The following is a 26,176-nucleotide window of genomic DNA, read 5'->3' as shown; positions in this document are numbered from 1 at the left end:
CAATGGTCCTTTGCTGTCCAGGCATGCTAATACACACAGCTTGCACTACATGTATCCCATTGTCTTGTAAGTGTTAATATATTTAAAACGCAAGCTTTTTGGAGAAAAGGAATGTACTGCATGTAATCAAGTTAGGACAGGAAAATTTGCACAGTACCAAAAAAATACAGATTTACTTGTTCAACCAGAACTTGAATGTTTGTTTCCAATTTAAGAGATGTTTGGAAGAGAGAACATGGAAGAAGCAGAGAAGTGGACAAAAAGTTGAGTGTAAATACATTTGGTATGTCTATATATGTGCATGCACACACAAATTCAAGGTGTATTACTTTGAGACACCTGAGATATACGACAGTAAAAAAAAACCACATCGCCTTTGAACCTCTAAGAAATATTTTTTAAATTCTGACTCCAGAAAATGTACCATAAAATCTTATTTCACAATAATCTAAGCTTCACCTCTAAACCCCTCAGCTGTTATGCAAAATGTTTACAAGCAGGGGAAAAAAATCAATTGTATTAGATACGAAATTGAATTTAGCTTGGATACCCAAAGACAAATAACTTTTTCTCGGAGTGCACCGGAGTTATTTTTGGCAAAATAAAGTTTTTTCTAGAATAATTCCAGTAAATAATTTGAAAATTAACTTTCTACTCAGCATTCATTACAAAAGGAATATGTTGAAGTAAGATAATAGCAAGATGATAAATTTCAGACACTGCCTTTGAGAATCACCCAAACATAGTCATCCAGTCTTTAAAATTCCTTATCCTCTGTAAAATATCAAAGGCACTTCTAATTTTTGAAGGTCTCAGTTAGTGTCTTGGTAGGGTGGTCAGTCAATGCTAAGTACAGGAAAATGAACATAAAGAAAGTAGAAACGAGTGATAAGTTATCTGCATGATTTAATGCAAGCTAAAAAACAGGTTGGGAAAGGAAAAAGACGTGGGAGACTGATACAGGTTTTTCCTCTTCTTCACTCATGCCTTTACTAAGAACTTAAATGCCAAAAGATCCATGGCAGAAAAAATCTTAGGGGTGACAGACAAACAACAAATCATTAGTTTAATAGTTGCCACAAAAGCTGCTGTATCTTGAAAGTGTTAATTAAGTACAAGTTTACAGGCAATATGCTAAAGAAAATACACACATTTAAGAAAATATACATATGCAAAGGAGAGCAATTAATAGAGAACTTTGAAGATTTAGCTGTTCATTGATAATGTGGGAAAAAATTAGGTTTTCCCTAACTCTCATTAAAAATTGATGAAGGATCTTTCACGTTTCTGTGGGTGCCTTGAATGCCCTCTGCCCCTCTCAAGGGTTTCGCTGCCTGGGATGTGCAAGAAGCCTTGTTGGGACCCCCTTGGTTCAGGAGCGGCTCTGAGCTCAGGCACTGAGCCTTGGCGCTGGCCCGAGCTGGGGTCAGCCATGCCTGTGTCCAGCTACAGACCCCCCAACACAGGCCAACATTCCAGACTGCCCTTGGCCTGTTCACATTCCCATGGCCATTCCCAGCCCTGGAGGGTGCTGCAGGAATTTGCCAGGAGGGTGAGGGTCCTGCCTCCCTCACGTCCCCCCTGCCCACGTGGGGCAGCACCTGCTCCGGCTTCTCTCTGGCCATTACACGGAATTGCCTGAATTCTGGAAATGGTACCGGAAACTCACAACTCAAAAGGAGCCCCAGCAAAACCGTCGCTAGCATTTGAGAAGGATTTCGAAGTTCAGAAGTCTCACCCAGTATGATTACCCTATTTGCGCAGAAGAATTAAGAAGGGTTTCAGCCAAGAAGAATTAGAAGGACATGACCCTCATGGCCATTCAGCTGCAGGGAGGGTAAGCCTAACATCTCCTATCACAGCTTTTCTCTCCTCCTGTGCCCACACCTCCCACAATGGAAAAGTGAAACACAGCTGAGGAACCTCGGAGTCTGATGTCGACCTTCCTCCTGAATTTAAATGTACTGAATGCCACTTTCCCAATTGCCTGGAGCTTTAGACTATCAGCAGGATTTTAAAACAAAGTTGATCCTCAACAGTGAAGATCATGGAGCCTCAACACTAGACTTCATTGGGGCAAGACTGAGAATTCTGGTACAAATGCCGAGTTTCAGCACACAAAGTCTAACGGCAGTTTGATAAAGTGATGTAATTTGGCACCTCACATAGAAACTATTATTCCAGCAGGACTACCACCCATGGGAGAATCTGATGTAATGCTTCCAGATCTAGTTATTTCATTCACAGTACTTAGATCCAACAAATTTTGTAAGACAAGTCTAACACTTGTTTGGATTTTCCTCTAGTCATCAGACAGAGAGATCAACAACAGCCAATTTGTGAAGCCAAGGGATCAGAACGGTACTGTGTAACCACCTCTGCCAATTTTTATGGACACAGCTGGGCTTTATGGGGGTGCTGAAAGTTTAAATCAAAGTGAACATCTACAAGGAAAGAAGTGTTCTATCAGGCTTGACTACAAGGAAAGAACATGGAACATCAGAGGACTGGAACACTCCTAAAATGTCTATTTTTCCAGTTATGTGGGACTAATTATAAAAACAACTTTTCTCTATGAATTTACCTTGTATCATCAGACTGCCGCAGCTACGTTTGTAGACAAATGGCACAGGTATGGAAAACTGTTAAGTTCTTTTCAAGATTGATATTTCTTTCTGTTGCATTTTAAGTGAGAAAATAATCTAATGATTGGAAAGAAAAATGGTATCCAAAGATAAAAGGAAATGAAAGAAAGACAGAGGGCATGGAAACATGCAATGTCTTCCTGGCTTTATATCCACAGCGGTTAGAAAACAAAGAGGCTGCCCGTAAGTATGCTGAATTGGGGAAAGTTTTGGTAACTGGCCACTCAAAGTCTTGAAAATTCTCATCTTGAGCTCTTCTGCTTGAGGGAAAGGAAGAGCAGGGATCAATATGGATGATGCTAGAATTATCACCATTTTCCACACAATGTATTAGTGCTCGTTAGAAAAGATGACAACTGGAAACACACAGAAAAACAGACATAAGGCTTTGCACTTAATGCCTCTGAAGATTGTCTACTGGGATCTTTTCTATACCATTCACTTAACCATACTGTAATTTTTGAGCCCTTTTTGAAGACCAACCTTATAATTCAGAGTGGGGAATGATTTCCTCAGCAATCAAGCAAAGAGGTTCTGATCAATTCAGACTTCAATGAGAAATTCAATCACTTCACTAAAATTACTACTTTATACATTAAATTAATGGAAAGTTGTGTTATTGACAGTGAAGAGGGCACCTGTGCTGAAAAACTGTGAAAGAAGATACATCAGTTCTGTTAACTGATCTACAGCTATCATGTGGAGGAGTTTCACTGCTTTTTAAGGAGTGGGAGAAACAGCACAGGCAGAGAGCACACACTGCAGTGCATGTCACTGTTCTGTGGGAGGAAGGAAAGTTTTACACATCTGGGAACAGCAGTCTGACAACACAACACAAAATGCACTCCCTGACCACAGTCCAGCTTCTGCATAAATGTGTATATTAAGACTCTTCCCAGCTTGAAGTTGTTTAGTTTTACACATACAGCTTATTTACAAGCAGTATAATTCAACCTACAAATGCTGGGTGACATTACAAGGGAGGACTAAAAAACGTCTGTCAGAATCACCTTGCACTACTGAGAGCATTTTATCAGTTTGCCTACGCTACCAAAAGCCGTAACCATACGATCAATCAGGAGAACTAGCAATCTTGTTTAAACTGAAAATGGTGACATCAAGTTGAACAGCTGCCAAACCCACCATCATTTCTGAAACCATTTTCTAGAGTTAAGTAGCCTTAAGCTGTATTTCTAATATACATATACAAATGTAATGACATGATTTTTAATGACAGTATGTTTGGGTATCTTAGATAGACGTACTACACAAAGACGTTCTTCTATTGTTATATATCCGCTACAGCTTTGGAATATGAATGCTAACATGAAGCAATTGGTCCAAAATAATAAAAGTAGGTCTTTCCACTTTTTCCAGTAAGATTTTTCCCACATTTTTCCTTTGTTGTCTTTCTGTTCTCTCTTTTTGTCCCCTTTTTTCACCAGAGTTGAAGACTGTTTACAAACTGATCTATCACCATTGTCAGCTCTCTTCTTTGCCCTCTTTTTCACTTTGGTTGCAAGAGTCATCACTAAGGTACCACCTACTATAACTATGACACTAAACTTAATGTGCTAGAAAAGCTAGTACATACCCTTATTATGAGGCTAAAATCCACATGCCAGAAAAGCAATGCTTACAGTAATGAACTCTATCCGCATCTATCCGCACACAGCAAAAAAAAAAAAAAAAAAAAAAAAATCAAGAGCAAATTAAGAATAATACTTCAAAAGTCTAATCTCTCTGCATTACACATCATCATCAGGATAAAGTTCTGCAGTTCTTTTGAAACACACCAAGTCAATAGAATTCTTGGAAATTTTGGTCAAGTATCTGCTGATACAAATCAGCTTCTGAATGTAATGAACACATGGGAGTACTTGTTGTCAATCAAAAAGCCTCAACTTGCCCTTTCAAGACTCTCTCTCCATTTCTGACATGCTTCCCCTGCTCAATCTTGAAAAATGATCTTACCTTTCAGGAATTGCTTCTGTCTCTATCCATCATGATCCACATGCAGATAGGGTGGGAGACGTGCTCACTCAGATCCCTCCCTACATAGATTTAGATGGCTTGCTACTTTAAGATCCTAGCTGTACACAGGTTCAATAGAAAGTAGCCAGCTATTTGTCTTCATACAATGCCCTAGCAGTCATGTTTGCAAGAACATACATTTAAGTTTCTGAGCTCAAGCTCTCTCTGAGGACGGCATTAAACACCACAGAATTACAACCTAACAAATCCCCCTACATATTGGGGTGAAACCCCAGCCTTACTGAAACTCTCAGTGACTCCAAAGGGGAGGGATTTCCCCTTTTAGTTATTTACATTAACTCTTAACCCAGGATTATATACTGCTTAATACAGGAACTTCCTCTCACATTTTACAGCATCAAGTCTAAAAATAACCACTACTGACAATAGTATTTTGACTCTTAAAGGTACTTTTATCTACAATGAGAATGAAAAAACAACGCTACGTCTCATTTCTCATATAGCAATGGCTTAAGCAAGCAAACAATGAAAAAATAGGGGTATCTTGTGATCTTAACTGCCATTATTTCCTAAGATTGTTCCATCTTCTACATAAAGGTGCAATATTAAACAACACAAAGAAAATCATCAAAAAATCAGTTGGGCGTAAAAGACCTATAGTTTCAAAAGAGCTGTTATCTAATTAATTTTACTATTAGAGTCAAGATTACACTTGCTTAAAGAAAACATGACAAATTCACTTATTGATGTTACCAGAATGATATGATGTCATCAAAGCCAGAAATCATGAATTTATAAGAGGCCAAATCCTGCCTTCCTGATTCATGTACGAGTTTGATGGAGTAGATATTCACCCTTAGTTTACCTCTATCAACCAAGAAAGATCTAGCCTACTGAACTACAACACTCAGAAGGTAAGAAATATTTGGCCCAAACACTCTCTCAATAACACAAGATACAATCTACTCTATGTAGCCAAAGCAAAGCTTTATTGATAAAAGCAGCTTTATGCAAACGGTCAGCTATAAATTACTTCTGAAGCTTTGGCACTGCAGTGTTCAGGCATCTATTTAGAAATACTATTTTGTTCTTTTTGGATGCTTATCAGATATCTTATCAGATAAAGCTTTGTTCATATGAATCTAATTATTCATGTTTTTGCTAAGTTCTTTCCTGTTGGAGCTTCTTGCAAAGTGACTGCAAACTGTTTCATTGTCTGAATAAACTGAGTGACTCCAAACAACTTTTTCTAGAAGAGGAATACATTAATTATTGGGAGCTCAGAATCCTTTTAGTCTTCAAAGCCTTCAAAGGATTTAAAATATAGAATTTAACTCTTCCCCTTCCCCTCTCTGAAGTGGGCCAATTTTAGTAAAGCAACTTAGCCTCAGGTTTCTTCAGAGCTACTGCATTACACTATTCTGTCCAATACCAGAAGTACTAACAGCTTAAAACATTACCAAACAATGGTAGTCTGAAAACTTGTGTTTAAGAAAAAAACAGAACCAAGTGAAGTTTTTTCTGCAAAAATTAATGTGGTATGTTCCTATTTACAGGCCCCAAATCTAGAACTACTATTTCATTCAAGTACTAGCCAGAGTGGAAGACAGAAAAGTTGAGAGAAAAATCCAGGGGAAAAAGGCTTAGATATTAAAAACTCAAAACACTCATTTTACATAATTTTAATTACTGTTGGTCTTTTTACACTTACTCATTTTACTCATCATAAACTCAGCCAATTTAAGAGCAAATAGGCTTCTCTCCTTTCAGTGATACTTCTTAGGAAAGACTGAAGAAAGAAAGGCAAATGATTTAAATCAGGAATATGTTTTCATTCCAAAAGAATGTGATTTAATAAATTTTGAGATAGTCCCAAATTTTCCTGTAAAACCAAAAACTTCCACTTATATTAAACATTTGGAGTGTATTCAGCCTTAGACACACTACATTTAGGTGTCTGTATACAGCTCTTTATATTTAAGCTTTTACTATTAAAGGGGATGTAGTCAGCACAGTTTATGAAGCCACAAACGTGGTTCAGTTCACCCCGAAGCACACATCTACATGTAACTATAAAGAGCTAAGTAAGGATTCAGTCTCCTCTGACGGCAAATGAGAGCCAAAGACAACCAGCTCATGTGGAGACACACACAAAGACCTAATTTTAGGTGTTGGGTGTTGAATACTATCCTTGGTTTCAAAGCAGTCAAAACTTTGTTTCTGTTTTTCTTAATAATATGAAGTAAAGTAAATTCAAAATGAAAACAGAAGTATCAGTTGTATATAGTCACATTTCATAAAAATTGACATATTCCATAATAGAAGTCTAATTTTAATAGAACAGTTTTCCTGAAGACAAAACATTTCATGAGGGGGATAAAAAACAACCAGAACAGACCTACTCTAGTCCACAGAAAACAGAAAAATAACTAAGGAGTTTCCTTCCTTTCTCTCCTTTAAGGCAATAATCCTAATAGATATCATACTCTAATCTTGTTAAGAGAGTGTACATGTACTCCAGAATTAAATCCTCATGAACAGGTACTCAATAATAAATAATTTTGGAGCTCATTGAAAAGTTAGAACACAAATGTTAACTACTGGAGGAAGGACCTCAACAGAAAAGAGACACTAAAATAAGAGAAAAATTAATACTAAATATAAAGTTGTTTCCTACCTGTGTGCAGACAAATTACTGAGGTACAGGGTGTATTTTTCTTCAGCAGACAGCCCATCCATCATCAAGTAAAAAACACGAAAATTTCTCTGGTTGAGAGGCTGCATAATGACACGAGACTTCTCCAACATGTATGTATAAATCCTAGCTGATTGAGAAACAAACAAATAAATTCATCATTATACTGATTGCTCTAAACATGTATTTTAAACCATTCACCACTGCAACAGTGACGAATAAACAGTATTTCTTATAAAATGATCTAAGGTGAGCATTCAAAAATACTACTATTCATTCTACCATGGTTTTCTATATAAATCACGTATAAAGCCCTAATTCCATTAAAATTAGTGGAACAAATGTCTTACCGTACTTACTTACTGTCTTACATTACCTTTAAACTCAATTTTAAAGATAATTATGTTGATTTGTACTGTTTCACTTATTTGAGGAACCAGCTGTTGTATTTAGCAAGACTTTCTAAGAGACAAGCCATCAGTCATCTTACTGAAGCGTAGCCATCTGAGCATTAGCATCTATTCTAAGCTTCTTCTCAATGGAAAGAGAAAGACGCAAGACAGATTCAAGCCATCTTGGAAAAAACGCCCTTGGAACCATTTCCTCTTTCTCTGTTGGTAATCAAGAACACTCAGAATAATAGTTTAGATGAACCACCTAACTTCCAGATGGCTACAAACAGACAAATCCTCTACAAAACCAGTTATCAACAAGCTCGCTAACCTGTGCCTGGAGAAACACGGGCAACTCAGAAGGGCTACAATGAGCTGGCCAAACAAGAAGCCATGTAAATCAACACATCTGGGAAGAAGGTGAAGGAGGATGAATCTGACCACGATTTGCCTACAGAAATGCTGATTATAGAATCATATGTAACCTCAGGCCCACTAAGGTTCTGAAAGAGGCAGAGCACAGAAGCAAAGGAAATACTAGACTCTCAGGTCCATTCACCTGCCTCACCAGATTACAGGCATTTTAGAGGTATATTTGAAGAGACAGAGGGATATTCACCCTGTTGGGCAGGTTACTCTTCAGCCCTCCACTGAGTGTACACCACCATGCAGTTCCAGATGCAGCAGGCTAAAGAGAACAAGGGAATGCCTAACAGTAGCTAGAGGTCAGGGTGTATACAGGGTGTATACACCCTGTACCTGTGAGCCGATTCCAGTTCCCACTTACCCCACTGTTTGTATACTTTATCTCATCACCACTCAGATACTAGCCATGGTGCAAAGACTAGAAGCATGTGCCTTCACACACAACTGAGCACCCCCACGGCTAGGATGCAGTACATTCTCTTGCAACTTTATGCTTTTCAATCTCTGCAATATGGCAGAGCTTTCACGGGGTCTTAGAGAGCATCCTTACCCTGGAAAAGACTGTTGAGTTTAGAGGGTAAGGTGCGCTTCGCAGCAATGGGCAAGCTTTATTTTTGAAACCCTGTAAACAGAGAATATTAAACCATAGCTTCCCATTGTCTGGAAGACAACCAACTCATCTTAGACTCCATCCTTTATGAACTAGTTCTTGAACATTCAGTGATAGAAAATACTGGTACATGCATCCTGTAGCACAGTAAGTATGTTCTCTAAACACATACCATTTTTGAGACAATCATGGTTTTTTAGAATTTTTTTTGGTTTTACTTTTTTTTGAAGCAAGCTGGGATTAGGCATAAAACAGCACTGAGTTATTTGGTGCAGTCAAAACTGTTGCATTTCTAAGGCATATGCAGAAGCACAACTTCAGATGTCTGAGACCTGAAGTTTGAAGGCATAGTGGGAGTTTAAAGAATTCTGAAGATGGGCATAGTTGAAACAGCATTTTCAGAACCAGTTTTGGACTCAAAGATATCACCCAATGCAATATTGAGCAAAGTTATGCAGATTAGATCTTGCATGTCAGAGTGTGTATCAGAAGCACAGTAGTTGCATTAGCCTAATGGCTAGGCTAGAAGTCAGAATGTCATGCTCCTGCCACCATACAGCTGCTAATACCCACAGTAGCTCATTCAGAGCTAGCCTGGTTATTGCTATACCACCTGTATTTGGTAATTATATTTTAATTTTCACCCAAGTATCTTCCTATCTTTTGGAGAGCTCTAAATTCCTGTCTAAACTGTTAAATTAAACACAGCAAACTTGAAGTTACTTGAAACTGTGTGTATGTGGGAATGCAGCCTGCGAGAACATGGTTGAAAGACAGTGTACAGTGGAGGGAAACAAAATCGGTGAATCTTGAACATATCGTTTTGAGAAAGGTCTCAGAAGTTAAATGCTGTCCCTGAACTAAGTGTAACTATGCATGGTCTCAGCAAGTGCTACTCTGCACAGCCCAATCCATACCAGACACATCCCAGTTAAGCAGTACAGAAGGTCAGTGGTACACAACACAGGGGCACCTTCCACCCTTTCTTTTATTTAACAGAACAGGCGTGGCCTGACACATCTGCTGGCAACCAAAACCATGCCTGGGATTCTACCTCTGGAAGAGACAGCAGGACTGACAGAGAAGAGTTCTATGGCTGACTTACCAAACCAAGGAGACATGATCTACCCCTTTTGTTCATCCTACAAAAAAAGTAGAAGTGAACTCCTGCTATTATGGAACCTATACTATGAGAAATTGTGTCTCGGCCATGTAGCACTCTGTTGCTATGCTATGGAAAAAGAACTGTGCTGGAAGTAAAAGGGCACACTTGGGAAGTCATTAAGCTGGCAGCAGGATATGTTTCTGGCTCCAGTAACTCTGCAGCACACTACAAATTGAAGCAATGTAGCCTTAAGCTATCGTGGCAGGACTGGCCCAGACACACACTTTCATCAGAATCAATCATTACCTGGCTGCCATTTCTACAGGGTAAAATACAATAGATGAACCTGAAGCATGATTTCCATCTTCTATTGTGCTTGTAACTTATTTCTCAGTAAAACTAACCCTTCCATCAATTAATTTGAAAAGAGGCCATTACTAATCTTTAATCACATTTTTGTGTGCAATGATCTTCACTAAGGCTTTCATAACTATCACTTAGGTGTTTTTAACATTCATTGATTAATAAAAGCAAGAAAAATGTTACTGGAGATCATCTGATTAATTAATACATTTAACTTCAACAACAGGCAACACCACTTATTTAGATGACATAAATTAATTCAGCCCTTTTCAGGTACTTCAAGTCACCCACTTTAATAAGGCTAAATACAGTTCATCTCAGTTAGCATCTCCAGCAATGGGAAGAGCTGTTAAGAAAACTCGAGTTTCTGGTCAGCAAAAATCAAACAGAGCACCATCTCCATGGACCTACAGGAAGAAAACTATTAGGGCAATACGCTTTTCTACAAAGTGAAATGGTATGTTCGTTAACCGATGTGTGAAATAAAAGGGAAAAACAGTAGAGTTCCAGAGCAAAGTCTGCCATTTTAAGCGCTAGACTGAGGTGGACAGGGAGGTTCCCGAAGTCCAGGAGCGCCGGGGAAGAGCGGAGGGATCTGGCCAGAGCAGGCGGCTCTTGCGAGAGAGGCTGACGCGGTGTGGGCCTTGCCGGGGCAACCGCGGGAGATTTGAATGGCCCTGAGGAGCGCCAGCAACCAGGAGCGTGGCACGGCAGTTCGTGCAGGTAGGGCGCAGCCCACCCTCTTCCCAGCTCGAGAAGGCTACTCAAGTGGGGGTGTCAGCCCAATTCAGATGCTATTTAGTCCATTCTAATGTTTATATCACTTTCTTTATAATCGTCCCGCAATAGCTCATATTTGGAAAAAAAAGAACCCACCACACTTTTTGGTTTTACATTTTCTTTACAAACATGCTGTATATCTATTGTAAAACAAATCAGAAAAAAGTGACAGTAATTTCCCATGCAGTGACATTTTCACTGAAGAAACTATTGTATTTGCTAGGGTACAGTGAACTCTCACAAGAAAATTAACTGTAATTCCCACTATGAAGCATTTCCAAAGGGTATTTTTAGGAAACTCTTCCAAAAGCATAAATATATTTAAATCGATAAAAAATGAGTCATTTTGGAAACATTTATCCAACGGAATCTAATTTACTTGGATCAAAAGTGTGTCTCATCACACAGCTTATCCGTCCAGGAAGATCAGTGCAAGTAGGAAACTGTGTACAGTTATTTCTGCACACAACTCTCGCTTTAGCACAGAGTAACTTACAATGACCTATGCAGACCAGAAATGAAACCTCTCCCTGACTGCCCCCAAAGATCAGAGTTTTCAGAATCCAAATGAAGTTTTGCCCAATATTCATTTTTTTCCACTAATGAACGCTTAGTGTAGATTAGCAGACTCCCACTTACTCTGAAATCAGGCACAAATTCCACACTATCTTACCTCTAATGAGAATAAACATCAGTATGGTTCCTAGTTCCTTTAAAAGAATCTCAAAGCTGTACTTAATTACTTCTAATTTCAGTATTACAGAGGATACTTTTATTTTGTTTGCCCTAAACACATGAGTTTATCACTTATTTAAGGGATACTTAAAATACCCAATACAAGATACAAATGCAAAAATCAATCTCTTTGTCACTTTTATTTCACTGTAAAGCAATACACAGCTGTCATAGTTTGTTAATCTCGGGCATAAAGGGAAATGTGGTTTCCTAGGAAGAGGCATCAGTGGTGTTAATTCTTTTTCTTGTCTTTCTCTGCCACCTCGTGGTTGCACAGAATGGGGCTCTCCCTCTTAATACTACCCTTGACAAGCTATGAATTCACATCCTATTAAACATGTTCCTCTGACACTCCCTAAAACACCTTTGCCTCTTTCATGTACTCTAACTCTGTGTATGGCACACTGGGATCCCTGATCTACTAGTCCGTGGTTGATTTCAAAATAAACATATTAAATGATACTTACCTGCAATTAATATTTTTTTCTTCTCACAAAACTGTAGCTCAAAATATTTTATAAAACAGCTAGAAAAATCATTCAAGGGTGTCTTAGCATGTCCAAAAGCCTCCAAGATACAGTTTACCTGCAAGACAATGATAAAGAAGTAGTAAGAGAGGAAATAAACAGGAAGATATTTCAATAAACATCAGTGAGGTTGGTTTGTGATCAGTAACTGCAGGGGCAAGACCATTTTTCAGCTTGGAATTTAACAAATTCCTTGAAAGTTTTTTTCTAAATAGAAATTAAAGTAAGATAGCTCAAAAGAAAAAAAACGTGCTGCCAGAATAGTGGAAGTTGTAAATGGAAGGGGAAAGACAATGGCTCACATGCAAGCTGTGCCCTTACCAGTAGTTTGGATACAAGTGACTGCAGTCATATGCCCAGAGCTGGCATGCTTAGCAAAAAAATTAGGATCTTTGAAGGCAGCCTTGCTTGTAAAGTTACAGTCAGTTGGTACTAATAACCAACCAAAGGAATTTACAAGCTTTACATGATGCCATAAATGGCATAAATTATGGATTTCAAATAGAATTACTTCAGCATTATACTAGTGGAAAAACCGAAGAAAAAAAACAGATTCAGACTTTTTTATGGCATCTCTCACTAATGCATTTCCATGTTACATCTTCATGGTCACAGCAGGTTTTTTTAAAACAGCATTTAAAAAGAAAGCATTACATATGCCATCTTTATTCCATGTTTTCTCTGTATTTAGCTTTATTATGTCTAATTAGTTTCTTATACCTGTTACACCCTGAAGTATTCCCTTTAGCACTTTCCTCTTTTGCATCCCAAGAAATTCATTGCAATGTGGCCCAAATACACTGCTGTTCTGATGTAACAGTGTTTTGCTGAAGCTGGATGACATAGCTGGGGAGAGAAGAGGGCTGTGGAGTGGCACAGATAACATGTGGTTCCAATCATAAAGACAGAAGCTCCGAAAATCAGACTTTTCAGAATTATTAATTAAATCATCCATTTGTGCAGTAGGTGGCAGCAGAAAACTAGTCTGCCTAGTTTTGGTTCTACTCCCGTAGTGTTGAGGATTTATTTGCTCATTAGGCTAATTCAGCACTTGGTTTAACCCATGCTGCTTTATTAACTTTAATGGTGCTATGCATCACTGCAGCAGGAACAAATCCAGGCTATCGTGTTCATTAAAGCACTTTATAAAGCAACTAAACCAGAACCTCTAATTGATTCCCCATGGGTGGCATTTACTACCTCTACCTTTGCTGTCTGAAGTCAGGTGTCCCAGCTAAGCTAGTTACAAGGGATCTTTCTATAACCAAAAGGCAACCCATTTTTCTTAATATGTGATGATTCTCTTCTGCCTGCATTGACTAAGACGCATTGACTCATATTGCTACATCCATGCTATTAAACTAAATAAGACCAGGAGCAGGACTCTCTACCCTCAATGGCAAGCGGCACAATAAGGTTCACATTCAGATATCTAACACCTCTTCTTTTGCACAACAGAGTGGACATGCTGTTGTGAATGGTCCCTGGCACATGCTGTCCTCTGAACTGTGGCCACAGGACCTGTTGGGGATTTAAGCTGTGTCAGGGAGCAGCGTAACAACTGCATGTTAGGGATTGTTGTTCAGTTTACTACACAGATGTAGAGTAGGTTAAACTAGTCTAGAGAGTCAACTCATTTTTAGATGGAGAAAATTAGGCCTGGCCAACCCCCTCCCACACTGATTCCTCTTCTTAACTGAGGACACCACCTTACTTCATTTGCACTGGCTCATGACGGTTGTCCCTAGGAATTTTCCTGTGGTCAGGAGATATATTGCAGCAGAGACAATACTACTTCCCACACCTCCCGATTCCCACTGCTGCCATATTTATATCCAAAGCACACAGTTTTCAGTTGCTTATTCACAAAGTTACTTATTTACTTAATTCTTCTACTCACTAGTTAATCTGAACTTCAGGAAAGAAAAGAACTTGGAGGGTCTGAACTGAAATTTGCAGTTCTACTTGAATAACGTCTATGGCCTCATCAGTTCAAAACTGTAAGTAAACCTGTGTAGGTAGTAAATAAAAAAAATACACAGCAGAAATAGACACCAGTTGTAGATCTGGCTCCTGGGTTTAAAAATAAAGTAGAAGTGTACTGTTCCTACATAATGGTATTATTACAACAGTAGACTTTAAAATTTAAATCAAAAAAGTGAAAAAATAACAAGGATATTCTTAACATTGTCACGTGAAACCAAGATTAAATGTGTCAGTTTAGAAACATCAACAATGAATCAGACAACACTGTGAAAAACACTTTAACATGGCAATTGTATACATGAAGTAAAGCAAAGCTACAGCTTATTCGGTTGTAGTGTTTTCAGTGTTATCATGCTTTTTTAATGTCTTCAAAAAACACAAATACAACACTGTTCTCTAAAATCCACAGGACTTCTATTACCTTATCAGCTGGAATGTGCAAAAAATGAAGCAGTCTACCTGTAGCCTTTCCCACATCCCGATAATCCTGATTTGTAGGTTGTCTATTAGTATCAGCTGTACTTCTGACACTATTTTATCATCTTTCTGGACTGAATCATGCATAATTCAGGAAGCAAGCAAAGTGTTTTCAATGATGCATGTGATGCTATTAAAAAAACCCCACAACGAATGATTCTAGAGTTCTGCTGAATATCATGCACATGGCAGGTGAAAGCTTAAAAAAAGAAGTATCTCAGGTTGACTGTAAGTGCTGGAGAGGAAGGTCACCAGAGGGGGTTGAAGAGTCTAAATGTATTTTTTTTTAAGTATGTAACTCAGAACTGAGCTATGATAATGCAGACTGTGCTGAAACATTCTGTGTAAATCTATCTCTGAGCTGGATCTCAGATGAGAAGTTTTATCAGGAAAGGCAGTTTTTTAAAAGAATGTGAATTGGCAATCTAGGGTTCAGCATAATTTTAAAAGGTCAGTATGAACCCTTCTAGTAGTGTACAGCTGTAACAGTGAAATTTGCAACGCTCAGTCAAACAAAAACTTATATTTACAATGTACTAGCAAGGAGAGAAATTCATCTGATATGTGAAGCAGGTTCTCATAATTTCATGATATGCACTAAGCACAATTTGGTTCTGCTATGGGAATGAAATATGACTGAGCAAATATTCAGAACTCTTGCCTATTTCATAAACATATTTAGTATACAAACACTGGGCCATATAAATTTGTTCAGTCCTTGCAGTTTTCTTGCAACTTTCCAGTATCTGTCTTACTACTACTTCAGTTGCCTCACCACTTCCTATACTGTCCAGAGAAGCATCACCACAACTATACAGATAAATTTATTTACTTACAGAAGACAGTTAGTACACATTTAGGAGATAGTACCTTATCACACAAACGTTCCTATTCACTGAAACACTGCTTTCCAAAGTCACCAAAACATATAGACACAAAACTGGCCTCCACTTTTCAGATTCCTCTCATCACATCAATGGGAGCTTAATCCTGTTCCCAGTCAGGTCAATTGAGGGAAAGAAACCTCCTTTGACTTCCAACGGTGAAAACAGACCCTTTACAAACTTCTGCACAGCAGATGCCATTTTCCTTACAGTTCAAATGTCTTTGTCTGTCCAAGAGGCCAGATTTTTGCTTTGTTCTACTCAATGATCAGAACACTACTTACATGTTGTATCTTTGTATCAAAGGTATTTCTGCTGGAGCTGGCTCTGCAAGTGAGGTGCTTCACTATCTGTTTGCAGGCTTCAGTCTTCCCAGAACCACTTTCTCCACTGCAAGATGACAGGCAAGAGAGAGGGGGAAATCATTGTTATTTTCTTGGTGTGTTATTTATATTCTCTACTAGCTCTTTTTGAATGGATTTAAGATATCTCAGTCAAACTTCCATTTCAAGTAACAGAAGGTTTATGATGGCATAGAGCAGAACGTAGGAGATAGTCTGGCTGCCTATGTTCTGGAGAGCTGTCAGAGCTGTCAAGCTATATTGTCTTGCACCACAAGCCAAGCCAATCAAATCTAAAGCTTTCAAGCCATTTTGAAGCTACTTATAGCACAGATTTTATCCCCTCCTTTATCTTCTGTCCAGCAAAGAAGCCCACTTATGCTGCCTGGTTGTCTTTGCAGATGGGGAAATACTACTGTGGTAACGATGGGAGACAGAAGGAAAGGGTAGAATACAATGGGAAGAAGGGAAAGGAAATAGGAAAGGAACAGGAAGGAAAAGAAAAAGATGATTGATTTTACAACCTGCCCAGTTTCTGCAGTGCAATACACTCTGACTTCAGTGATCCTGTTTCACTTAATTTCTTATTCATGATGTGGAATAAATATTCCAAAGAATGAGAATCTCTGAAGGGTTAAATGAGCAAAGAAAACAAGGCAAAAGGCAATATGAACACTGAAGGTGGGAAGAAACAACAGAAAAGCGGAGGGATGGGGGAAGGAAGCAAACTCAATAGTGCACTTTAAGCACGGAGAAGGAAGGAAAAGAAACAAAAGAGATGGAAAGGATAAAGTTAGTGAAGTCTGATTAAGAAAGTAATGTAAGAATTTCTTACTTCAATTATAAGAAGTTGTTTTCTTTATAGACAACTGAACCAAACAAAATGTAATTTGATGCTCCTCCTTCATTTATCTGCTTGATCAGATTTAAAAGGCTGCTTCTACAAAAGCCAGTTACATTTTTCACAAGTACAATAGCCATGCTGGCTCGTCAGTCTGTTATCTCTATAGTTCAGTTTCTGAAAATGAGAGGGCAGCAAAACATAGTATCTGTCTGGCCATTGCTTTATCTATTCAAATCTCACTTCAAAGTAGAAATCAATTAAAGGAAGAAACAAAAGAAGGAAGGACAAAAAGGTCTTCATAATTAGGCAGGGATGGGATCTCTGCACCATTTAATCTCATTCAACTCTTATGGACAGCACTGGTGAGTATCTTATTAGTTTGTCTGGTAAACTGTCATCTTGGGTGACAAGACAGATGTCTGTCTCATTACTATATGTGATGTGTCAAACTGCTTTTATCTATGTCATCCATGTTTCTGTAACAAGCTGGAGTCCGACCCTGGACTTCAAATTCATATTAGCTTCAGTAGGAAGTTTGTGGTCCAAGACTGCAAAGGTTTGTAACCTCGTTATATGTTATGCAAAAACCTCAAATAATAGGTCACAAAGCCATATTTAAACCAGGTCTTAGAACAAAAGAAATCATGTGAAGTCAAGAAGGTCACTGTCACAGCTATTAATCAAACTGTTATCTCCACAGAATTGACAAGGTGCTCCATAAGTGCACTATCCCTCGCTCAGACCTTCAGCTTCTAACTTTCTGGAAGAGTTTCAGAAGCCAGATGATACTCGATGTCACCCTCTGAAATCCACGTTTCTCTGCCCTCTTAATGATGACTTTACTCAAATGCTAATTGTACAATGCTGCCTCTGTTCTTAAGAATTAGCATTAGCTTTCTGCCTTTATACTGGTAGTGTCTAAATTCCATTTTTCCCTTGCCTGTTATCACTAACAGGAGCAGAATAAAGAGAAACAGGGCATTAGTCCTGCGATACTCCTCCCCTAGAGACATTTCATAGTCTTGCAAATTACAGATCTTACACCTGTATTATTCAGAAAGTCAGTGAGCTTACAGACAGATATAAATCTATCCAGCACCACCCCTCCTACTGCCCACTCACATTGGCCAGTCCACTGGCATGTGTGTCATGATGATGGAATAATTTTGTCCCCGCACAACATACTTAATCCAAAATCACAGCTGCAACCTGCTATCACTATACCGCAGGTTACCAACAAGTTCAGCAACAGTGGCTCTTCTGTTATTTCAGCTGTTAAGGAACTTCTCGTAAGTTAAAACATCTCTTAAGTTTAGTACAGTCACAGCTACAGATGACGCCACTGAGCAGAAGTGTTCATATACGTTTGAAAATCAGATCTGAAATAATTCATAGTTTGTAACAACTCACAGCTTGTCCAACGTGTACTGCCCTTTATATCCAGCAGACAAGTATTTGTACCAGTCTGAGGGCTGAATAAGACTTGGTATTCAGCAAATTGTTGAAGTATTTTATTATTTTGTTTGCTTAGGCCCAACCTCATCTGCCAAAACCAGCTCCTTTAACGGAAGGCTTTTCCAAGATTAGCAGGGTGGGGTTATTTTTCAAAAAAATCTTTCTCACAACTAAAGAAATTGTGGGATGGGGAGGGAAGAAGGGATGCCAAAATAGTATTTGATGCACCTTTGATTGTCTTCAAGTATTTCAAAAGCAGGCATGCAAATTATAATTAAAAACAGAAAAATGCCTTCTCAAAGGAACTGGAATCTTCACCATCAGTTTCCCCACTTCACAAGTGATTTTAAATAAAGCTGTTGTCCTGGTTTCAGCTGGGATAGAGTTCACTGTCTTCCTAGTAGCTGGTACAGTGCTATGTTTTGAGTTCAGTATGCGAAGGACCTTGATAACACTGATGTTTTCAGTTGTTGCTCAGTATTGTTTAGACTATAGTCAAGGATTTTTCAGCTTTTCATGCCTAGCCAGCGAGAAAGCTGGAGGGGCACAAGAAGTTGGCACAGGACACAACCAGGGCACCTGACCCAAACTGGCCAACGGTGTATTCCATACCATGAGACGTCCCATCTAGTTTAGGAACTGGGAAGTGGGGGGCAGGGAATCGCCGCTCGGGGACTGGCTGGGTGTCGGTCGGCGGTTGGTGAGCTATTGCCCTGCGCATCATTTGTACATTCCAATCCTTTTATTATTGCTGTTGTCATTTTATTAGTGTTATCATTATCATTATTAGTTTCTTCTTTTCTGTTCTATTAAACCGTTCTTACCTCAACCCAGGAGTTTTACTTCTTTTTCCCCGATTTTCTCCCCCATCCCACTGGATGGGGGGCAGTGAGTGGCTGCGTGGTGCTTAGTTGCTGACTGGGGTTAAACCACAACAGCTGTGTTTTGTTTTTCACTGCAAGCTGTGGCCCAAGATAACACAGGACCATGCAAGGATGTACAGAATGGACAGTTTCTGTGCCTTCTTGAATACACCTCAAGGTTGCTGTTTCCTAAACATTGCAGTGACACAGCCACAAAGATTCAACACTCTCAGTTCAACTGTTAATTTTACAGGGATTGACGTTTTTTCCAGCAGTGTCACAGCAGTTTGTTGGCTAAAGTGGTTGCTAGAGTACAGTTCAAGGGTCAGAATTCACTAGAATTTGGTTGCTGAGAGGCAGGCACAACATTGCTTAGTTGTTCTGTGCATTTCAAAGGGTTATGTTCACTCCTAGTGAAATATAGATCGAAGTATTGTGAAAGAAATGCTATGTTAGATAAAGTTTTTATTGTTGATATCACTGTTTGGAACATTTGGGACAATAAATAATTTAATAATGAAAAAGTAATTTGGCACCTTGAACCAGATCTTGTTTATTATTCCATCTCCTTTGAGGTTTGAGTAAAATGCTTTGTCATGTCCCCATTGTCCACAATATCTTTGCTTTAACAATTTAGTTCTGCTTAGAGAACAATTCCTGTGCTCCCTTTCAGAACAGCTGTGGCGGGCATTACAACCACCTTCATGACAGCTCCCAAAAACCACAAGCCTGTGTGAACACCCTGGCTCTAAGACCACCATGGCTGTTAGAGGCCAGTGGGTTCCAAAGTTATTGGGTGGAGGGGGGACTCAGAGGTGGAGAGACAGAACCATCATGTAGAAGTAGTTAACCAAGAAAGCCCAGCTACAATAGTCAGAAAACAGCAAACCCCAGGCAAAATTTTAAGAATTAATTCCTGCAAGTACTGAAAAGTACATCTTGCTTACCCTCAATTTCTGCATATCAGCTAGGTTAGTCTGTATCTTTTTGAATTCAGATAACAATCATTATTGTTTAGCAAGTGTTAATTCCAGTATAAATAAATCCTATAAAACATCTGTTTAGGGAAAAATATGACAAAATATAAAACATGTAAGGAGGAATGTACCTGCCACTTCAGATCATAGAAGTGACGGGGTTTTATTGTCTGCATTTCATTTTTAATTCTGACCAAAGGTGTGTGAACAACAACTTACAACAGAATCTCACTTCTAGGGAAGAACATTTCACATTTAATAGATCATTTTGTTCATTTCCACTTTGATTATTTTCTTATATTTTAACCACTGGTTGGAATTTTTCTTTTGAGTTGCTCTTGGTCTTAAAGCTTGCCTTCCACTAAGCAGTTCTAAGGTGATCTGATACACACCAAATTCTGTATGCTATGGATAGGTGGGAACACTTCCATTCCTATAGTGTCTTTAGGCACAGAAAACCGAAAAGTAAGTATTAGGTGCTGACACTACAGAAGGGATAATTTTCCTTCATCTGGCACAAGCCAGATGTTGTTTCTGCAAATACCAGGTAGTGTCGGACTCATGACAGTAGTGCTGACTTTCTATTAGCTTGATTTTTGTGCTCAGGGGGAAGCCACAATAGATCTGCAGCTACAAACACTTTCCCTGTAATCACAGGAGTGCTCACTGCCAAATCTCTGTTATTCTTCCCAAAGAAAAGGGTGGAGTCTCTGCTTCCATATATTTAATTGCTATCATTATCATAATCATTTGTGTGGGGTCAGGAGACTCCAACGATATCTGGCTAAGGATACAATATAGGAATGGTCTGGCCCTGAAGAGCTTCTACTCTAAACATATCACTAGAGACAAGCAGCTAAAGAAAACCAGTAAAAACAAACAAATAAAATCAGATAGAAGCTGCACAAGGGATAAATAAATATAGATTTGAGGGTTTTATTCTATAACTGCATCATGTTTCACTTGTTAATGATGACAACAGAAGGCAGAGTGTACTCTCGGTGTGCAATCCCAAGAGTGCTCATATGCCAAAATAGTGTATCTTAGATATCAAGCGAATTTAATCTTGAGATTAGTGCATACACACAGGGATAATCTCCTTTCACTGGATTTACTACTAATAAAAACAAACAAAACTAACAACCTTCTAATTTGGTGTGGCTGTTTTCCTACGTGGCATACCGATATTCATCACTGTAAGAGCTCTGACTTGCACAGTGTCTCAGGCCAACCATTCCAACATTACAGCGGCAACAAACATGGTACTGGGATTCTAGGAAGTATTTAGTCTAAGCCAAAACCACTACCAAAACCAGTGGGCCCAGCCAGTCCTGCTCTGGCAACTCACTTCACTTCTAGGGGAATATGGCTTTGGAACAGATTCAGGTTACAATAGCTCGTCAACATCATCACCACCACCCTCCCAGGTGCAGTTCTGACCTGAGAGTATTTCTCCAGCCCAGTTCACCATGCCACCATCTGAACGTTTGTGTTGACACAAAGGATGGTGTGGACATGAGGAAACAAGCAGCCAAAGGTAGAAGGGCAGAAGCACTCCTAGCCAGCTTATTCCAGTGTCGCATTCTCAGGGATCTATGAGTCCTTTTCACTTGTTCATCCACTGCCTTCTTTCTTCCGAGCACTTATACGAAATGGCCTTTCTATCTACAGAGAGCTTCTCCGAGCTTCCCCATCTTCATTCAGCCTATGATTCCACATTAGAGGGAAGTGTATTTTTTTTGCTTTTAAAATTTGTTATTAGGCACACTCATTGCACTATACATGCATGCATAGAAATGTACCCACAACTCAGCTTTGTAACTGGAGGTATTTTAAAATTACAGACCGTAGGCCAAACATGTACAGAATTTCTTACTCAGGAATGAGAGTATGCTTGATAAGAGAGGTTGGAGAAAACAAGTAAAACACAAAAGCTTGGAGTATTTCAGAACTATAGAATTGCAGTTATTTGGTTCTGATAGGAAATGAAACAGAGATCTTGAAAACTTCTCCACAAACCCCTCTTCAAATGAAAAATCAAAGAAAAACTGACTGGATGCTATACCACAGGCCGTCAGGGCCAGAAAGTAAGCCCTGCTCCGTGCTGTTTATTACCATAGATGTGACCAATGAAACATCCCTCACAACGGTGGAAGAGCCTTCTCTTGCTGATAGCTAATGTTGTTTTACAGTTGAAATAGCAAGAAAGCAGAAATCCATTTTGACCACACACACAAGTTCATGCACACACACATGATCAGGTGACAGCAAGGGGGTAGATGAATCACTTGAGTTACATCATGGATATTTTTCAGACTATTATTATTATTGTTGTTGTTGTCAGAAAACCAATGGAAATTTCCTGTATCACCTTTACTTTCCAGACATTAATTATTTGGATTCTAATGGACTAATATAATGAGAATATCCCATTTTTAATATCTCTTTATGAACTTCTAAAAAATCTCAATTCCCTTCTGTTTTCTCATTTAGTGCTAGCAGAAGAAAGGTATTTACATATTTACAAAGAACTGTTTCTAGCTGTTTCTGTTAAATTGCAGCTATACGTACCTCCTATTCCAAATTACCAGATGCTTTCCTTGCAACTTCCATTTTCACAAGTGACCTTTAGATCTAATTAATTATCCACATAAAGGATATGCCTTGATGTGATACGCAAATGTCTTGCCAAGTGCTGATGCTATCAACAGAGCACTCTCGTCACATTCTCCATCAGGTCACTAATTTATGATAAGCTACGGTGGGCTGGGCAGGGATCAAGACAGTGGGGCTTAACACATATCCTGACATACTGACATGAAATCATCAGTAGCAACTATTCCCTGATATAGAAGCCATTTATTAAGTAGAATATTCTTTGTGTGCTACTGCTACACAATACTTGGCAGTTAGCCTTTTCCTTGAAGTGTTAGTAAATATTATTTTCTGCTTCTTCTCTGTCTACACTTACAGGCAACTTCATGAAGATATTAATCAGTTAGCAGTGTCCCAAGTTCCTACTTTGAAGAAACTGCTGAAAACAGTGCTGTAGGCTATTTCTTATTTTTATCAAAATTACTATATCTGAACAAGAGTTAATATTTACAAGAAGGTAATATAAACATACAGTAATGATTTTTAATATTGTTTGTACCTCTGCTTAAATGTCACTGTTCACTGGATAAGTAACTATTCCATTCTGATTAGGTTATAAAAACATTACCATTTGTTTCAACCAATCAACAGTCAGTTCCACACAGAAATAATTTATACGTTTATATTTTAGAAACTTATAAACTATGTTTTATATCAACTATGCTTTTAAAAGAAACATTTAATTACAATATTCAGATGTATTTGAAGACTTAATGTACAGAACTATACTCGAGTCTGTATCCACATAAACAGAATGCAATATAAATGGATACATATGGCTGCATTTATGTGTTCATTTTAACTCTTATAACTCTAATACAGCATTATTAGCTGATTTTGAGTATCATTTCCTCCCTATTTCATAGTATTGTTTTCTTATAATTAGAAGTAGTTCAAGAGCAATTACAAGATTAACAGATTTGGGGATCCAAAGTTCCAAATGAAGTCAAAGTTTCACCATTGTAAAACCAGCATATTTGGATGAAACTCTGTTTCACTGGAGATTTTGAACACATTTATTCACAATGTTGAAGTTATTTATCATTGAAACAACATTGTGAATAAGGAACTAGTCAAGTTCAATTTGAAGTTGGAGAGCTAAATAACAAAGTCATGGCCACACAAACATGTGAGGCAGAGTGGAAATGCCAATACAGGTGCCCCAACTCCAAGATTTATAATTTAGTCAAGGACTTCCCATTTTTATTGTCATTAGATTCCATTTCTAATCCTGATCCATGTAATATTAGCAAACACACACACAGCAGTTTTGAATTCTTTACCGTTAACTCTTTGTTCCTAAGTAGATGCAGCTAGATGGAATGACAATTCCCCAAGATAATTCATGAACTTGAGATGTAATTAAACCTTTTTCAGTTCTCTTTTGCTCTAACATATGATACAGAGATCAGTACACAGAAAGAAATCAGTTGGAGGAAAAAATAAAACAGAAATCTCAACTGCTGAGTCTTCAGGGAAACAGCTGAAAGGCAGGAGTTACAAATTAGTTAATAGAAAGATAAATTTTCACCTGAGGATAAAGCACTGGGGATGCTGCTCCTGGAATAGCATGTGGTAAGCTCTTTCAGCACAGGAAAATATATGTGGGGGAAGTGAGGAACACAGTTTTCCAGAGTTACTTAAATAAAGCTGGGTGACCTGAAAAATTGTAGAAAATTAATATGATCAATACATTTCAAATTATCTTTCATCCCCCTAATCCTGGGTCTTTTGTAAAGCTCTCTATGCATTATGAACAGAATCTCTGCATGTATGTAAGTGGTACCATTACAGTATCTATTAAGATTTAATTAAAACAGAGGTGTAAGCATAGAAAAACTAGTTAAGATACATAAATAAATGTAACTAAAGGACTAAACAATACTGGTTTGTGCACCGAGTAAAACAAAACCTAGTAAGTTACTTCTTCATACCTCACGTTTATAGTTCCCCAATGTCTTGACTTAAAATCTTACTAAATTAAATGTGACCATCCCATGAAAAGTTAAAAATGGAATCCAAGCCTTAAGTTAATTCATTTATTACATGACAGAGCAGCCTCCCACAAATACTGGCTCTGCAACATAAAATACCTTCTGTGATACACGTAGCTGGCAACACTTACTATCCTTAAAGCTTAAGTATAAGTAGAACCAATTATCTGCTACTGAAACCTCATTTTTTTCTGAGGATATCCAGATGTTTTTTCAGCAAATATCAAGAAGATTTTAGAAAAATTAGATAGTCTGTGAATATCTGCAATTCTGTTCTTTCAGAATAAATAAATATAATAAAGAAAATGCAGAATGTGATTTAGATAAGACTGTGAGCAGAAACACCATACCGTTTTACAAATATCCTTAAATAAACAATTTTACCTACCTTATTATATGGCTTTTATCAGACATTTTCATGGGTTTAGAAAATTAACTCAGGCTCTACATAAACCCATGGCAGCCGGGGTACAACTGGAACACTAGGAAGCATCCAGAATGATAGTGGATGCTATCACTTAAACAACCAAATCCCATCCTTTCCATCATGCCCTGTTTTATCCAACTATTCTCTCTAACAGTGTTTCCACCACAGTGTCATTTTGTATTTGCTCCTTTTTCCAAACTAATCGGGTGCCTATCACCCTGTCTTACTTATTTAGATAGTAAACTATCGAATCTTGAGGCATCTACAACGGTGTGGCTGAATGAATCCTCCACAATACGGCCCCATTCTCATTCAGGCCTTTCAAGCTACCAGACTAAACAAGATAAAATCCACGCTGATTCTCAAGGAATCATTTCAGCATGTCACAAAGCAAAAAGAGAAACCTTCACACACATGCTCACTGCATGATGTTGCAAGTACTTTGCAAGTTTACAGATTTTTCTAACACACAAACTTCAAGAATATATTTGCCCTAATTGGACACAAATAAATTCTGCACAAATGTAACAAAGCAGGACAACCATAGCACAAGCACTTATATGAACTGTTACTATGATACCTTCCAAGTGGTCTCTGCATGTTCCTAGTAGTATAGTGCTACTATAACGTATAGTATGGTATTACGGCATATTTCCATGTAAAAACACATTATCATCTAGCAATTACATTGAATTGCATACAAAGAAATGTGTATCAGTGTCCATTAATGTATGATTCTTTATGTCATCTCAGAGTGAATAATTGCTTATAAAAAGATTTATTTTAGTAGTATTCTATTGGAACTAGGTGTGGGAGGTCAGTGTGGGATAACAAAATAAAAGATGGCCGAGAAATTATAAGAAGTGTTTTTAAAAAAAAAGAAGAAAACCTGGAGTGTTGCTATTATTGAAAAATGTACAGAATATTCTTTTCATTGCTTCATCCTGGGTTTAAAAATAGCATCATGCCCAACACATCTTTGTATTCTTTTTTTGACAGC

At 38.2% G+C, this 26,176-nt stretch overlaps 1 protein-coding gene across 5 annotated transcripts in view; it reads right to left on the bottom strand.

Moving 5' to 3' along the window:
• Positions 1 to 26,176, bottom strand: part of MYO16 (myosin XVI) — a 385,302-nt gene that overhangs the window by 148,449 nt on the left and 210,677 nt on the right. For all 5 annotated transcript variants that reach the window (XM_049834474.1, XM_049834472.1, XM_049834470.1 and 2 more), the window contains exons 13-16: positions 24,287 to 24,414; positions 15,905 to 16,010; positions 12,214 to 12,331; positions 7,318 to 7,465 (exon numbers count right to left, since the gene is read on the bottom strand). In XM_049834474.1, coding sequence (XP_049690431.1) covers positions 7,318 to 7,465; positions 12,214 to 12,331; positions 15,905 to 16,010; positions 24,287 to 24,414 — 500 coding nt within the window. The remainder of the gene's footprint in view (positions 1 to 7,317; positions 7,466 to 12,213; positions 12,332 to 15,904; positions 16,011 to 24,286; positions 24,415 to 26,176) is intronic.

This window comes from Accipiter gentilis, chromosome 31, assembly GCF_929443795.1.
Source record: "Accipiter gentilis chromosome 31, bAccGen1.1, whole genome shotgun sequence".
NCBI classification, from domain to species: domain Eukaryota; kingdom Metazoa; phylum Chordata; class Aves; order Accipitriformes; family Accipitridae; genus Astur; species Astur gentilis.
Note: the sequence above shows the minus strand (reverse complement) of the source record. Positions and strands in the feature narration are given on the sequence as shown.